General features: G+C 39.3%; 1 protein-coding gene across 7 annotated transcripts in view; it reads left to right on the top strand.

Moving 5' to 3' along the window:
• Positions 1-1543: 1543 nt before the first annotated feature.
• The window catches only part of UBR2 (ubiquitin protein ligase E3 component n-recognin 2), a 126555-nt gene continuing 111389 nt past the window's right edge, over positions 1544-16709 (top strand). For 2 of the 7 annotated variants that reach the window (XM_047732586.1, XM_047732587.1), the window contains exons 1-2: positions 1550-2093; positions 10264-10523. In XM_047732586.1, coding sequence (XP_047588542.1) covers positions 2016-2093; positions 10264-10523 — 338 coding nt within the window. In that variant the 5' untranslated portion in view covers positions 1550-2015. Of the gene's footprint in view, positions 2094-10263; positions 10524-16709 lie in introns of all 7 variants that reach the window. The other 5 variants (XM_047732584.1, XM_047732585.1, XM_047732582.1 and 2 more) reach the window with 3 other exon arrangements.

The raw sequence follows: 16709 nt of genomic DNA, 5'->3' as shown, positions 1-16709 counted from the left end.
TTTAGATCAAATAATAAGAAAGTATTAAAAATGATTTTCTTTGGGGAGGAGGGACTGGGAGTAAGTGGAGTAGTTTTCATTTTTCTTTTTTAAAAAATTTTTAATGATTTTATTTATTTATTTGAGACAGAGAGAGAGAGCATGCACACACAAGTGGGAGAGGGTGACAGAGAGAGATGGAGGGAGAAGCCGACTCCCCACTGAGCAGGGATCCCAATGAAGGACTTGATCCCAGGATGCTGGGATCATGACCTAAGCCAAAGACAGATGATTAACCAACTGAGTCACCCAGGCACCCCTCATTTTTCCTTTTAAAATATTTCTACATGGGCGCCTGGCTGACTCAGTAGGGGGAGCATATGACTTTTGATCATGGGGTCGTGAGTTCAATCCCCATGTTGGGCATAGCCTTATTTTAAAAATAAATAGAGAAATAAATAAAATATTCCTACCAGGGCACCTGGGTGGCTCAATCATTTAAGCATCTGCCTTGGCTCAGGTCATGATCTTGGGGTCCTGGGATGGAGCCCCAAGTCCAGCTCCCTGCTCAGTGATGAGCCTGCTTCCTCTTCTCCCTCTGCCCCTCCCCCCTGCTCATGTGTGATTTTTCCTGCTCTCTTTTGCTCTCTCTCTCAAATAAATAAATAAAACCTTTAAAATATATTCCTGTTAAGTTGAATTTCTAATCTTTTATTTTCAAAAGCATAGCAAGACTTATTTGAACTATAGAGTGAACTATGAGGTAATTTTTATTTCCTAATCAAAAAAGCAAAAACAAAAAGACATTTGGTTAATATTATTATTAAAACAATAAAAACAAAAACATTCCCCAGGACTGGATTGGGTCAGATTCCCCCCCCCCCCCCCCCCCCCCCCCCCCGCTTAATTCACAATCTCTCGGAATTAACTAGCATGCTTGATAAAATGTGTAAGCAATTTTCTGATAAACTCTAAAAGAACTGAAGACTTGTTCTAAGAAACCCATTCACCTGTCAGTCAAGACCCTAATTACCTCTAACCTAATTTTCTTTTGTACCTAATCTATTTTTATAAAATGTCCCTATCAAGAGTAAATCTTGATAGATTTGGCTTACAGGCTACTTCTCCTTTCCAGCAACATTTATAATAAACTTTGAGATGAGTGGCCATAACTAAATTACTTGGAAATTTTTTCTTGCCTAGTGTTTAAGTATGTTTCAAACCCTCAAAGAATCTGGGTAATGTCCACCTCACTTACAGTCTGAAAGATGAGGGCATGATGAATGACAGGGCCATAGAACTATGGGAATAGAATGTGATTCTTCCATTCTTTCCACGATTATCTGTCTACCTATGTCAGGCTTTGAAAAGTTCTTGAGCGGTTGCCACGTGCCAGGCACCGTTCTAGGATCTGCAGATACAAACGGAACAAATAGACTGAGGGAATAAACTACAGTTCCCACAATGTCTTGCTCTTCGGCTTCTTCCCAGGTGAAGGCTTCTTTCCGCCAGTCTCTTCCCAGGATTCTAGTAGAACAGGAAAGCCCCGCCCGCTTAGCTGCCATTTGCCCATGTTCTGCTTAAAAGATGGACTACAACTCCCAAAATGCCTTCGTGGGGCACCCTACAAGGGCTCCACCTGCTTCCCGGCCGTGTGGCGGAGGACTACAGCTCCCAGAATGCTCTGCTTCCTCTTTTGGGTGTTGTTGCCCCTTTCCCGGTGCCGGACGCGGTAGAAGCTAGCGAGAGTGCCAGGTCCTGGGTTCTCTGTGTCCTTCTCCGGGGCCAGGACGAGGCAGTGACTTGACTTTTGGGCGCCGAGCCCGGAGGGAGCGCAGGAGGCCGCTTTTCCTTCTGTCCGGCTTACCTCAGACTTCTCTTCTTCTTCCCTATCCGTGGCCGCCTGGACGACTCCGGACTGACTGCCTGGGGCACGGGTGGCAGTCTCGGCAGCCAGGGCTGTGGCGAGGCCGCGGCCCTCGGGACGGCCGTAGCGGCGTCAGCGCTGGTGAGGAGGAGGAGGAGGAGGAGGGAAGATGGCGTCGGAGCTGGAGCCCGAGGTGCAGGCCATCGACCGGAGTTTGCTGGAATGTTCGGCTGAGGAGATTGCAGGGGTGAGTGCCGAGACCCGAGCGGGGACTTTCGGCCCTCACAGGCCGCGCCCCGGGGGAGGAACCGACTCCTGGAAATCTTGGAGCAGCCCTGCCCTGACTTGGGGCTACGACCTCGCCGGTCTCTCTGTCCTCGCCTTGTGGGTAACGGCCCGGGGAGGCCACCGTGCCTGCCCCGCTCCTTCCTTCCTTTATCTTCTAATAGGCGGCAGAGACGTGCTGGGCGCCAGCCACCTTTGCGTTCCCTTTCTGCCTAGGAGAACCGACAGCTCCTCCACTATTGCTCTTTTGCCCCCAAGCTCTCATTAGGTCCTCAGCACGAGGGCCTTTGCCCTTTTTGCTAGCTCCTGGAAGAGGGAAGGGGAGACGCTTCCTGGTTTGGAGGTATAATCGTTCTACTTCATCTGCCTAATTCCTTTCCGCAGATTAGCGGAGCAATGCCTCCTCCACCGAAACTTGCTACCCGAACCGGGTTCCTACTTTGTTCTGGGATTGCCCTGGGCACCAGAGGATGCAAACGGCGCTGTTCTCCCTTCATCCCCTGTTCAGTGCATTTTTGCACGGGTTTGGTCAGTCGACAGCGTTGATGAATGTGCGGAAGTAGTGTCTGGGCGTGTTTACTGAGTGTGAGAAAGCAATAGTGGAGGCTGGGAGAGTAAAAAAATAATTTTTAGGAGTTTGGGTTTAGTTGGGTGGAAAGAATTGTTTATGTAACTTTGAGAGAGCAGCTTTCAACAAATAGAAACCAATAAAGTGAGTTTTGGTCACAGCCTAGTGGGAGCAGTTAAATCCCAAACTTAAACATTCAAACCCAGTATTGTAACGAAAGTGTATTATGAATATGCTCTTGTAAGTAGCAGAGTTGTAAAATGATTACTTTAATAAACTTGATGGCATCTTTGCTCAAGAAGGACAGGGAACACCATTAGAACAAATTGTCCAGGATGGTTATATGGACCAAAACAACCTAGGCCTCACCTCTAAGGTCTCCGATTTAAGAAGCTTAATTCTTAATTGAGAGGGAGGGACCTTTGAACGCTTGTCAACAACTCTAATGTTAGGAACAAAATTTTAGTGGGGCCCTTTGGAGCTGTTGGTCAGTGAGGAGTTCTTTGTGTGACTTGATGAAGACACTAGAGGCAGAGTGGAAGCAGTTGACAGGAGTAGAGGTGAAGAGTTTAATATGTTGTTGAATGATGACTCTGCAATTTTTTTTATTTTGAAACCAACTTGTTTAGTGTAGGTCTGTTTTCATTTACTTCCTCCTTAATATCGCAACAACCTGAGGGATTTCATCCCTTATCTAAGAGATGTGAAAAAAGAAAAAGTGTTACAAGTAAACAGTAAAATGGTCAGAATGACAGCAATTCCCAATCTGTCACTGTGTCAGTACCCATATTGATATTTTAATCTGTTGTCTACCTCAAAGTGTTATTTTTACACCACCAAATTATGTGTGTGTTGGCCCAGCGATACAGGCTGTGTGCTTTATATTTGCAGTTCTGAAAGTGCAAGCTATCAAGTGATTGGGAGTTTCACCAACTTGTTGAAGTTCCTGTGAAGACCAGTTATAAATGGTGTTGGAGGGCAGTGGAATGATTCTTGCTCAGGGAAATTCTCAGGCAGATGCAGAGGGAGAAATGAAGGGAAAAGCATAAAAATTTATTAATTTGAGTTTGTGAAGATCACAGTCTGAGCCACATTTTACTTTTGTTCTGTTTACTTTTGAATGGCTTTCTGAACAATATGAAAAAATATTTAGTCTAAAGACCAACAGAAATCCTTAAAGAAGATGCACACTAATATTAAAATACAAGGCTCTTCCAGCTGTATAACCTGCCCTTACTTTGTGAGAAATTGTCTGTATTTAGTTAAAATGACATTAACACTTACAGCTGTTCTTTCAGCTTGTGCTACAGACAGCTCTATATCACAAATTGAAATGAATTAATAAAGTTTTTCTCAAGTTAAAAGTAAATTTTAGAGGTAAACAAAGCAATAATTACAGCCTTTAGACCTTTGTTACTGGTAATTTGTGGGATCCATCCATTTAAAATTACTTGATAAGCTTTTCCCACACTTTATTACACCACTGCTTTTTAAATTTCTATTAAAAGGAGGAAGGATTTTTGTTATTTTGTGTATCCTGACAAGCATCCTCACAAATAAAGCCTTTAAGCGCTCTTGTGATAGTTGTAAGCTTATCAGTTATCTTAAAGTGGCCCTCTCTTCTCCGTTTTCTCCTTTTCTTGGTAGAATTGATTGCACAACAATATGACTTTCCCAGCGCTTCCTGAGTCTATCTACATTTTTTACTGCACAGATTTTATTATCATGTGTTCTAGTGGATGATTGTGACTTAAGAAGTACATATATTGTTTTTCCCCAAACCTAAAATACATATGCATTATAGAAGTTTTATGTCGAGTTTTATGTCTGTATTGGATACTTTTTGCTTTTAAATTTTGATAGTGTTATACATAATTCAGATATATAAATTCAGTTTAGTGTGTTTCTGGTATATTCACAGTTGTGCGACGTTCACTACAATTTTAGAACATTTTCATCATCCCAAAAAAGAAATCCTATACCTATCAGTAGTCACTTCTGTTTTCCTTTAAACTCCCAACTAAACTACTTGTCTGTTTTCTGCCGCCATCGATTTGCTTATTCTGGAAATTTCTTTTTCTTTTTTTTTTTTTTTTTTGAAGATTTTATTTATTTGACAGAGAGAGATCACAAGTAGGTAGAGAGAGGGGGAAAGTAGGCTCTCTGCTGAGCAGAGAGCCCGATGTGGGTCTCAATCCCAGGATCACAACCTGAGCCGAAGGCAGAGGTTTAACCCACTGAGCCACTCAGGCACCCCTATTCTGGAAATTTCGTGTAGATGGAAGCATAACAATATGATTGTCTTTTTGACTTGTTTCTTTCACTTAGCAAATGTTTACAAGGTTCATCCTTGTAGCGTATATCAATACCTCATTCCTTTTAATTGCCAAATGATAGTTCATTATATGACTATACCTTATTTTATTTATCCATTCATCAGTTGATGGACATTTGGGTTGTTAACACTTTTTGGATATTAGGAATTATGCTGCTGTGAACATTTGTGTTTGTTTTTGTGGAAACATACATTTTAATTTCTCTTGGGCATATATACCCAGGCATAGAATTGCTGGTTCTCTGGTAGTTTTATGCTTAATGTCTTGGGGAACCACTCAACTGTTCTTCAGAGAGACTGCATCCTTTTAAACTTTAACCAGCAGTATGCGAGGGTTCTAGTGAATTTCTCTGTATCCTTTCCAACCCTATATCTTTTTGATTATAGCCATTCTGTTGAGTGTAAAGTGGTATCTCATTGTAGTTTTGATTTGTATTTCCCTCATGACTGTTGATGCTGAACATCTTTTCATGATCTTATTGACTATACATCTTAAGAGGTGTCAATTCAGGTCCTTTGCTTATTTTTAAATTCGATTTTTTTTCTTTTATTATGAGTTTTCTGTATTATTTTGATTTGTGAATGCTTCATTTCTGGAACTCAGTATGATTTGTTTAAAATTTTTCTTAATATAATCTTAAAATTTTCATTTCAGCACTAGTGATTATTGTTTTGTAATTAACTTACATGTTGGTGGTTCTTGTTTGAAAACAAATCAAATGTGGTTGAAGGTTGAAGGTTTTAATTGGGTATAGAATAATAATTAGATACTGTAAGAAAAGGCTAACCTCTAGGGATTCTTTCATTTTTGTGTTTATCGTACTTGCTCTCTATTCCAAGGCTTAAATTTAGCATTCAAAAAAGGAAAGCTCCTGGAAACATTGTCATAACATGTTTACTTTAGTGGAATGAGTTGACAGTTTCTTTACTTCCCTTATGGAGGACTTCTAATAAGATAGTGCTTATTACTTTGTTGTGCACATTGGTGTGACAGCCACAAGTGTCTGAAATATTAACATGCAACCAAGTTAGAAATCAATAGTTTTTCCTGTTGAAGAAACAGTTACCGTTAGCTTATGTTAGTGAGGAGAGGAAATGCTATTGATTTTATTCTTTTGAGAAATATGAGCTATTATTGTGAAAGGTGGCCAAAAAAGTTTTTCCTCCTGCTCAGTTTCTCTTTACAATTTTTTTAAATCTATACTGTTGCCAGTCACTAATTCAGTATTTCTGGTATAGAATTCTCATATAAAGGTACTTTGCTTTTTATGTTGTTTAAAGAAGTTTGAAATGCCCATTTCAGATCTCAAATCTGTTAGGTGATTTTAAATTTGAAGCATATGTCTGTGTTTTTTAAACCAGATACTTGGGTGGCTCAGTGGGTTAAAGCCTCTGCCTTCGGCTCAGGTCATGATCCCAGGGATCTGGGATCGAGCCGCATCCGGCTCTCTGCTCAGCGGGGAGCCTGCTTCCCTTCCTCTCTCTCTTTGCCTGCCTCTCTGCCTACTTGTGATCTCTGTCTGTCAAATAAATAAATAAAATCTTAAAAAAAAAATGAATAAATAAACCAGATATTTATATCTTCTTAGTAATTTATAATAATATATTACAAACAGTATTCAGGCTGAAATGCTTTACTAATATGTGATATATTATCAGCAGATATTATATACAGTAATATTTTATATATAACAATATACAAGTATTACAGTGATATAATTTAAATATATAACAACATGTAGTTAGTATTATATAAAATATTTCATATAAGAATGCTGATTTTTTTTCTTAACCAAAAGTTGATATTAGTTTCTGAATTTTTTGTTTAAGGAATCTATGAACAGGGTGTGCCTTGCTGGCTCCTTTGGTAGAGCATACAACTCTTAATCTTAAGGTCATGAGTTCAAGCCCCATGTTGGGCATGGAGTCTACTTTAAAAAAAAAAAAAAAAATTATGAACAGATTTGACCCATCAGTGTTGTTGGAGCCACAAAACATATAATTTCTTTTAGAAATTATCACCTTTTATTCTCCCTGGATGAAAATGCTGCAAAAGTGGTTTTAAGAAAATGGGAACATAAACTATAAAAAAACAAAAATTGTTGTTAAAATAAAACCTTTAAATGTGCTGTAAATTAACATTGCCTGAAGTGTAACTTTCTAGCATCATAGGAGTGAATTCTTTGAGTCTTAAAGCTTTTTTATCCAGAAAGAAGTTACTTAGGATAATTTTACTATCTTCATTCAGATTTTGAAATAGGGTTTCTGACAATGGGTGAAAAACTGGGCATTTATCCTTAGATATGGCCAAAAGGTATTTTTTAGCCCAGAGAATTAGATTTTAGGTTGCTTATTGGTTGATGACTCTTTGCCTTATATATTGACTACTTTTTTTTTAAACTCATCCTTTTATAATTGCTGAAGTGTGTGTGTGTGTGTGTGTGTGTGTGTGTGTGTGTGTGTAATTTTGATTGCAAATCACTTCTCTAAAGAGAGGTAATCCTTAATCCTGTGGGATTATCTCCCAAGAAGTGCTTTTAAGAGTAGTTTAGTCTTTCTCCTTGCATAAAGCAAACAACTAAATTGGTAACATTTGAAAAAGATAGTTTCTCTTCAGGATAAAAACTTTTTTCACTTTGCTCCCTAAGAAGCTTCAGTTCAGTCCTTTAATTTACGAACAAAATTTTTACATTTTTAGTACACATGAAAATATGAAGTTGACTAGAAAGTTGATATATACCACCTCAGAAATATTTAAAATTTCTCTCTCTATATAGTTATTTTTAGAAGGAAGGAAGTGGGTAAAGACTGTACAAGTTAAGAGTTAAAAATAAAGACCTTATACTGTTGTCTTATTGTGTTAGACATTACTAGAATGTAAACTCTTTTAACAAGGATGTAATGTAAACTTTGATTGTAATCCATAGGTAAACATGGCGCATGTGAGTTAGCAGCTCTGTTAACTGCATCTTTGTAGAAGTGAGTCCTTTCATGTATTCTGATTTAAATTTTTTGCCCGGTTTAGAGCCAAAATAAGTGGCAAATACACAAAGCAGTATGGGGGATAAATAAACATACAGACAGAATTGATGGGGATCGATGACAATACAGGGAACAGACTTAGATATAAGGAAGTAAAAATGGAAAGGAAAGAAGGTGGTTTGAAGGATGCCTTATCTAGGGCTTATTTGGTTTGGTTTTTAGAGATTGCAGGCCTGGATCTATTATCTCTGCTTTCATTAAAGCCACAAGTAGCATCTTTCTGCAGTATCAATGCATATGATAGTAAGTAGTATAAACATGTTTATAGTCACTCTGGTAAAAGATTTTACTAAATGCCCACTGACGCTGGGTTCTATTTTAGACCTAGGGGAACTGGGAACGGGTGGTGGGAATGAGGAATGGGCTGAGCAGGCATCTTAGAGAATGTGAAACATGGAGTTCTGAAGAATGAGTAGAAAATAACCTGTAAAGCAGAGAGAAGAGCACTACAGGTCAGGTGGAGGAAACAAGTATGACAGAGGCAGAGGACCTTATAGATCCTGTCAGGGACTTCACTTGATCCTAAATGCAAGGGGAAGCAGAATGACATGATCAGATTGACGTTTTGCGAGAATCACTCTGGTAGTGAGTTTGGAAAATGGGCTGTACAAGGGCAAGACTAACGGGGATAAAGGAAGATTTTCAGGTTTTTCTGGCCCACTTTATGTTGGTGTGGTTACTTAGGTAGATGCTTGTATCTAAAATAGGGAAGTGGAGGAAATGGGTTTTTGAGAAGGGGTAGTGGAGATCATAAGTTCAATTTTAGACTTATTGAGTTGGTGTTTGAATCAAGAGAAACTTTCTTCTGTTTCTCTCTACACTTAACAATACCTGTGGCCACTGAATGTGTGAGTTTTTTCCCCATACTAAGCAGTTCTCTAATTCCCTACAGACGCCAAGTGGGTGTCCTACAATTCTGACACCATACACCTGGAATTAGAATCAGATCCCACAGATTAAGGTCACGGTCCCACAAGACTGACCCCCTCACCACTTAAGATGCCAGTCACAAACAGTGGGTCCTCAGGTTACCTAGAACTTCTGACTTGGCTACAAATTGAGGGTTCCCATGACCCCCTCTTCGGGTTCAATAATTTGCTAGATTGGCTCACAGAAGTCAGGGAAATGGTTTATTTAATAAATTACTGTTTTATTGTAAAATGATACAACTCAGAAACAGCAGATGGAAGAGATGGGTAGAGCAAGGTATGTGGGAAGGGGTGCAGAGCTTCCATGCTGAATCTGGGTACACCAGCCCTTCTGGGTTCACCATTCCAGAAGCTCTTTGAACCCCAACAGAGAAATTTTTATGGAAGCTTCATTATGTAAACATAATTAGTAAATCATTGGCCGTTAATGATTAGCTCAACAGGGAACACCTCTCCCCTCCCTGAGGTTGGGGGTGGAGGCTATTATTTCCAACCTTCTTATCACATGCTATGTTCCCCTGGCAACCAGGTATCCATCCCTAGGGGCTTTCCAAAAGTCATCTTATTAACCTCAGCTCTAGTTCAGTTGAAAGGAGATTAATTATCTCAGGTAGTTGGACATCAGAGTTTGGGACAGAAAAGTAGCTTTTGTTTTTGAGCAGGGAGAGCCAAGGGGAAAGGATTTACAGAGTGGTTGATCAGGGAAAGAAGGCGTAATTGATAGAACAAAGTCCCTCGTAGATTCCTATTCATAAGAGACTGGTATATCATTTATTAATCAATGAGAAGTGTAAGTAGGCATAGTGTAAGGCAGTTCATGTTCATTGCATACTCTTCCTGTTAGCAAACTGACATGAGAACCCAAATCACAATCAGTGTATCATTTGAGCAAAGCGTTAGAATGGAAGTCAGATGGGCATAATGGTTTGTGTCTTACATGATGATTTGTTGTGGTCATTTTCCTATAACTGCCTACAGAAGATTGCTTCAAGAGTAATTTTGAGGAGAGGGATCATTTTACTTTAAGTAGAATTCTTAAATAGTGGCATTTTAATAAAGTTCTAAATGAATTTTACCCTTTTGGAAAGAAAACATGGTTATGAATTAAGTCAACAAAATAATTTATGTGATTATCTTAATCACTGTTTTTGTACTAAAGGAATATGTAGTAGGTTTATCCAGATTAGTAGTTTGACATTGTTTAAACCTAATTTTTCTTTTTTCTTTTCTTTTCTTTTTTTTTTTTTTTTTTTTAAAGAAATGGCTGCAAGCAACTGACCTCACTAGAGAAGTGTACCAGCATTTAGCCCACTATGTACCCAAAATCTACTGCAGGGGTCCCAACCCTTTTCCACAGAAGGAGGACATGCTGGCACAGCATGTTTTGTTGGGACCAATGGAATGGTACCTTTGTGGTGAAGATCCTGCATTTGGATTTCCAAAACTTGAACAAGCAAACAAACCTTCTCATCTTTGTGGTCGTGTTTTTAAAGTAGGAGAACCTACATACTCTTGCAGGTAAAATACTGTAGTTTTCTTTCTAAAAGGCTCTCGTTTTTACTTTTTTTCCTGAAACTTTTATGTTTTTGTTTTAAAATTATGAAATATGTACATATTAAGAAAGTCTGCACAAATATATATGGCTTATTAAATAATCATGAAACAAATATTCATGTTATTATTTTCCAGGTCAAGATACAGAACATCAGGGGCGCCTGGGTGGCTCAGTGGGTTAAGCCTCTGCCTTTGGCCCAGGTCATGATCTCAGGGACCTGGGATCGAGTCCCGCATCGGGGTCTCTGGCAGGGAGCCTGCTTTCTCCTCTCTCTCTCTGCCTGCCTATCTGCCTACTTGTGATCTCTCTCTGTCAAATAAATAAATAAAATATTAAAAAAAAAAAAAAAAGAATACCAGTGGAGGTCTTTTTATATTTTGAAATACTATTAGATTCAGTTTTTTGTTTGTCTTTATAAAAACTTCTTTGAGTTCTCTATTGATGTTTGCAATAGATTTAGTTTAACATCATGATGTACAGACGAGGAACCTAAGATCCACTTGTTCCACTAATGTCTTTTATAGCAAAAAGGTCCATTTTCAACACATGTATTTGAATGTCATATCTTTTAATCTTTGATCTGAAATGTTTTCTCGGGGTTTTTTGTTGTTTTGGTGTGGTTTTTGTTTTGTTTTTCTAACTTTCATGATCTTGATACTTTTGAAGATTACAAGCCAGTTATTTTTTAAATGTCCATTTAGGTTTGTCTGGCCCACTTTATGTTGGAGTTCGGTTGCATCTTTCACAGGAATATCACAGAAATCACATGTCCTCATTTTCATTTTACCCTGTCAAGTAGCATGTGATTTTGATTTGTTTGATAACTAGTGATAATAATTTTGATCGCTTGATTAAAGGGCTGTTGGCAAGACTTCTCTGCTGTGAAGTTACTCTTTTACTCTTTGTAGTCAGTAAGTATTTTGTGGGGAGGTACTCTTAAGATATTAAATGTCCTGTTTCTTATTAAACATTCATTTTATTCATTTATTTATCTCAGTATATGTTCATGGAATCCCATTCTTTTTTTTTTTTTTTTAAATTTTATTTATTTATTTGACAGACAGAGATCACAAGCAGGCAGAGAGGCAGACAGAGAGAGAGGAGGAAGCAGGTTCCCTGCTGAGCAGAGAGCCCGACGTGGGACTCGATCCCAGGACCCTGAGATCATGACCTGAGCCGAAAGCAGCGGCTTAACCCACTGAGCCACCCAGGCGCCCCATGGAATCCCATTCTTATGTTCAAATAGTTCTGTATTTGACATTGGGAGGCCATTCAAGCTGTCTCTTTGTTCTTTTTCACATCCCCATCATTTTTGAACACTTCTTGTTCTATCACAAGATGTTTAGGGCACATCTTGAACTTTCTCTGCCCCAAGATCTGAAATCAGTATTCTTCAGGGAAGCCTTGTTCCTTTTCAGTAGACATTAGTATTAAGAAATAAAATACTAGGTGTGCTTGTTGCTATTGGTATGTCACTAATTCCAGGCCATCTCAGTGGATCTGTAATTTATAGATGTCTTTAGATACATATTGAAAGAAATAACTGAAAATCATGCATTTGCAGTAATCTCCTCTAGTCCAGTCCAGTGCACAGCCTTCTCTCTTGTTTTCTCCCTTTGTATATTTTTAACTTCTGTCTCTGATGAATCTGATTCTCATTATCCTAAAAATATTTATTTGAGGGACACCTGGGTGGCTCACTGGGTTTAAGCGGCCTGCCTTCGGCTCAGGTCATGATCCGGGGTCCTGGGATCAAGTCCCGCATCAGGCTCCTTGCTTGGGTGGGGAGCCTGCTTTCTCTCTCTCCCTCTGCCTGCTTGTGCCATTTCTCTGTCTCTGTCAAATAAATAATAAATCTTTAAAAAAATTTTTTTATTTGATGATTTACTTACATACAACCATTCTTCGCTGCTGCCGCCACTGCCTTATCCCATTTGGGCTCCACACCCTATGCTAGGTCATGGTAGCCTTCCCTCACCCCTCATTAGGACAGATCTAAAAGAAGTCTTCAAGACACATGGTCACAACCTTTGTGTTGAATCAGCTGGATGTCTGCCTTGACAAGAAGTCCAGAGTCCTCTAGCACTGTTGGCTGGACTTGAGTTATCTCTGTAGCACTCTTGATTCCCTAGCAGCCATTCCCTGAGGAGTGTTACTCTCTATGTGTGCAGCCCAACCCTCAGCCAAGGACTCATCCGTAGGTGACCTCCATATAGACTTCTGCCCTTTCCAGACTTTCTGGCCCCACCTGACCAGTGTACATTTCCACTCTTGTACCCTGACCCAAGGTTTCTAGCTCTTTTTTTTTTTTTTTTAAAGATTTTATTTATTTATTTGACAGAGAGATCACAAGCAGGCAGAGAGGCAGGCAGAGAGAGAGGAGGAAGCAGGCTCCCTGCTGAGCAGAGAGCCCGATGCGGGGCTCGATCCCAGGACCCCGAGACCATGACCTGAGCCGAAGGCAGCGGCTCAACCCACTGAGCCACCCAGGCGCCCCAAGGTTTCTAGCTCTTTTACCTGCCCTCAAATTTGATCTAATCTCAGCTCAGTGGGACCTTCCTGTACTTCTTAGATTCTAGCTCACTGTGCCACAGGTGGGAATTTACCCCCTCAATGAGAGAGCTTTATGTATTCATCCAGTTTTTTGGCTGTGTAGAGTGGGAGGCTGGTTGAGTACTAGTTATTCTGTTGAAACCAGAAGTGGAAGTTCTAATACTTATTTTAACAATGTTGCTTATGTTTATTGAGCACCTTGGAGGCTCCACATTTAATGCTAAGTGTTTAATATGAAATCATGTTTAATCCATCTACAAACTTCTAAGATAATATCCCTGAGGAGACTAAGGGTCAGAGTGGTTAAATGACTTAACTTGCAGTCATAGAAATTGAAACAGGGGGCTCTCAGACTCTAAAATCCATTATCTTTTCTTTTTACCTTTGATCGATTCTCATATATTGGTCTCTTATGAACTTTTATTCATATTCAGTAAAAGAGGAAAAAATAGGAAAAATGTTTTTCTTGCAACTAAATCTGTCTAGTTCCCAAGTTCTGAGAGATGTTCTTTGTTGCTAAGATATTAGTATATAAAATGAAGACAATAAACTAGGTAGTTTTGTTTTTTAATGGTTTTAGACAAAAAATCAGCAATCCTTTTTGTGGTCATTCCACTGGTCCCAGAAACTCACTAGCACTTAATTCCTAAGCAGAAAATCATGTTGCATTATAGTACTTCTGTACTACAAAGTACCTGCAAAGAATATTAAATAAACTTATTTGGGCTGGAGAAGGAGCTTTTGGTGACGGTATTGTGAACTGGGCCTGAAACTTTTTTCCCTCATTATTCCCAGTTAGACTAGTCTGTAAGATACTCTTTCCCCATTGCAGATGTTTGGCACTAATAATAGCCTCATACATATTAGGTGCTTAGCAGATATTTATTAAGGAAATGTCCATTATATTGTTGAAAGTACAGAGGACAGTTTTAAAGATATTCTGCTTTTCCTACTTTAGTTAAATTGTTTGAGTGTTCTTAGTTTTTGCCTATTTCCATACCTGCCTGGTGGCAATATCATATTTATTGTAAGCCAGCTACTTTGGGAGGTGTTATTCATGATTAATGGGAAATCCTTCCCATTCTAGATTTTACCACTTTGACTATTCATTCTTCTATCCAGCCAAATCATTAGTAGGACAGCTGGTGCTACCGGTACATAGCACATTAATCTCTCTTATGAATTTATTGCCATCTCATTTATCTTTTAACCATAGGCACAGTATTCAGAAATTTTGTTAGTCCCAGGAATTCGTATGTGTCAATGTGGGCCCATCCCATGGGAGAAGAGGTTGTGTACAGGTTTGAATGCTTTTATACGGAGATCTTGATTAAATTGACAGGGTTCTGGGATCTTCCATTACTAGAAGAAGAGGAAGTAAGAAGAATCTTGTCTTCAAAAGTGACTGTGGAATAGACTTTTGGGAGCTTGGAGGAGTGGAGTGGGATGGCAGGAAGAGGAATATATTTATTCCCTCAATGAAAATGGTGCACTGAAAAGCTATCTTCCTGTATTGAAAGGTTAGGTGTGCGTAAAGGATTTGTGGGTGAAACTAAGTCAGAGATGATGTTAGTAGATTTTTTTTCTTTATTACATGTGGTCAAGGTTGAACTTGGGTACGTCAGCCTGGAGTTTCTCTGAGATATAAATTCTTTTCACTATAGTCCAGGGGTTTAGTTAATCCATCGTCCCTGTTCTGGATATTCTAACTGTATTAAGAGGTTGTATATAATCGGTGGAAGGAAGGCACAATTGGTAAGGGGAATGCCTCATGTTATGAGGAGAAAATTACTTCGTTGACATCATCTCAAGAGAGTCACGAGGGTATATTAAGGACAGAACACAGAAGAACAGCCTTAGCTACTGCTTTTTAGAAATTAAAAACCCAACAGGCAAAACATGCATTTGGTTATATCTTTCAAAAGGTACAAAAGTATATGCCATGAAAAATAGCCTTCCTCCTCCGTCCCTTAATTTCCCTGTTTCCTTATCCAAAAGTGGCCACCATTAGTAGTTTCTTGTGTATTCTTTCGGATATCCTATGCATTTGCAAGCATTTGTATTTTATTCAGTAAATGCTAGCATATCACTTAAACTGTTTTCACCTCGTTTATATCGTTTCAAATTTGTCCTTAAAATTGTTACATAACATTAGAGAGAGAGTACGTATGCCGACTTTGTCTTATGTTTTTAATGGCCGATTATTCTATCGCAAAATAGTCTATCCTTAACTAGCCTTCTATTAATAGATATTTAGGTGGTTTGTAGTATTAGAAATAATAACACACTAAATATCTTTGTATGTCTTTGTACACATGTAGAAGTAGATCATAGGATACATCCTATAAGTAAAATTTCTGGGTCAAAGGATGCATACTTTTATTTCTCTTTTTGTGATCAGTAGTAAAAACCTATAAAATGAGAAAGAGATGGGGACACCTGGGTGGCTTGTCTGTTAAGCAGCTACATTTGGCTTGGGTCATGATCCCAGGGGATGCTAAGATCCAGTCCCACATCCGGTTCCCTGCTAAGCAGGAAACCTGCTTCTCCCTCTGCCTGCAGCTCCCCCTGCTTGAGCTCACTCGCTCGCTCTCTCTCTCTCTCTCTCTGACAAATATATAAATAAAATATTAAAAACAAAAAAGAAAGGTGATGTGCTAGTTTGAGCAAGGGAGGCAGGGTAGGAGGCAAACAACAGACACTGCAATGGAAATGATGAGAAAGTTTGGAAGATCTGTCTTCTAGCCAGCCTTACAGGGATAAGAAACCAGGCAGAACAGAACAGTGTGCAACCCACTGAAAGAGGAAGCAGATTGGTCAGTTAGTTACCTGAGCTGTAGAGGAAAGAAAGCAGTGTCTGATGAGAATCTCACGTGAAAGAACAGAAATTTTTCTCCCTGGGGTGGGAGAGAAAGATTTAATCTGTAAAGGGTCCAGTAGATCCTAAGTTTGGACTATACTCTTAACAGATCTTTGTAAACTTTGCTGATACCTGAAGTTAGCCACACTCCAGATTAAAGGTACTGTCCTTCAGGAATGTCCAAGATACAGATGCAAGTTTAGCGATTCTCAGAGGCACCTTCAATTCTAATCAGCTGGCTGCAAATTTCAGGTATCTCAGGCTACCAGAGGTTACATAATTCATTAGAACAACTCCCAGAACTGAGGAAAATGTTGTACTTATGATTAAATTTTATTACAGAAAAAGGATACAAATCAGAATTAGCCAGGGAGATAACGTGGGAAGATTTCCAAATGCAAAGCTCCTGTTGTCCTCAGGGACACATTATCTTCTGGACACGTTAATGCATGACGATCCACACATAGTATTGGCAACTAGGGACTCTCATCCAGGCTTTGGTGTCCAGAGTTCTGTTGGGTTTCCATTATGTAGGAATGACTAACTGAATCATTGCCCATGGACTTAATATCTAGCTCCACTTCCCTTCCCAGAGGTAGGGCTAATATTATGCTGGTGAAAGCCCCAACCCTCCAATCACATGGTTTGTCTTTTTAGTATGACCTATCCCCACTCTCTCATTCATTAGCATAAACTATCACGTGGAGGGGACAGCATGAATAACAAAGATACTCCT

Source organism: Lutra lutra, chromosome 6 (assembly GCF_902655055.1).
Source record: "Lutra lutra chromosome 6, mLutLut1.2, whole genome shotgun sequence".
In the NCBI taxonomy this organism is placed as follows: Eukaryota; Metazoa; Chordata; class Mammalia; order Carnivora; family Mustelidae; genus Lutra; species Lutra lutra.
Note: the sequence above shows the minus strand (reverse complement) of the source record. Positions and strands in the feature narration are given on the sequence as shown.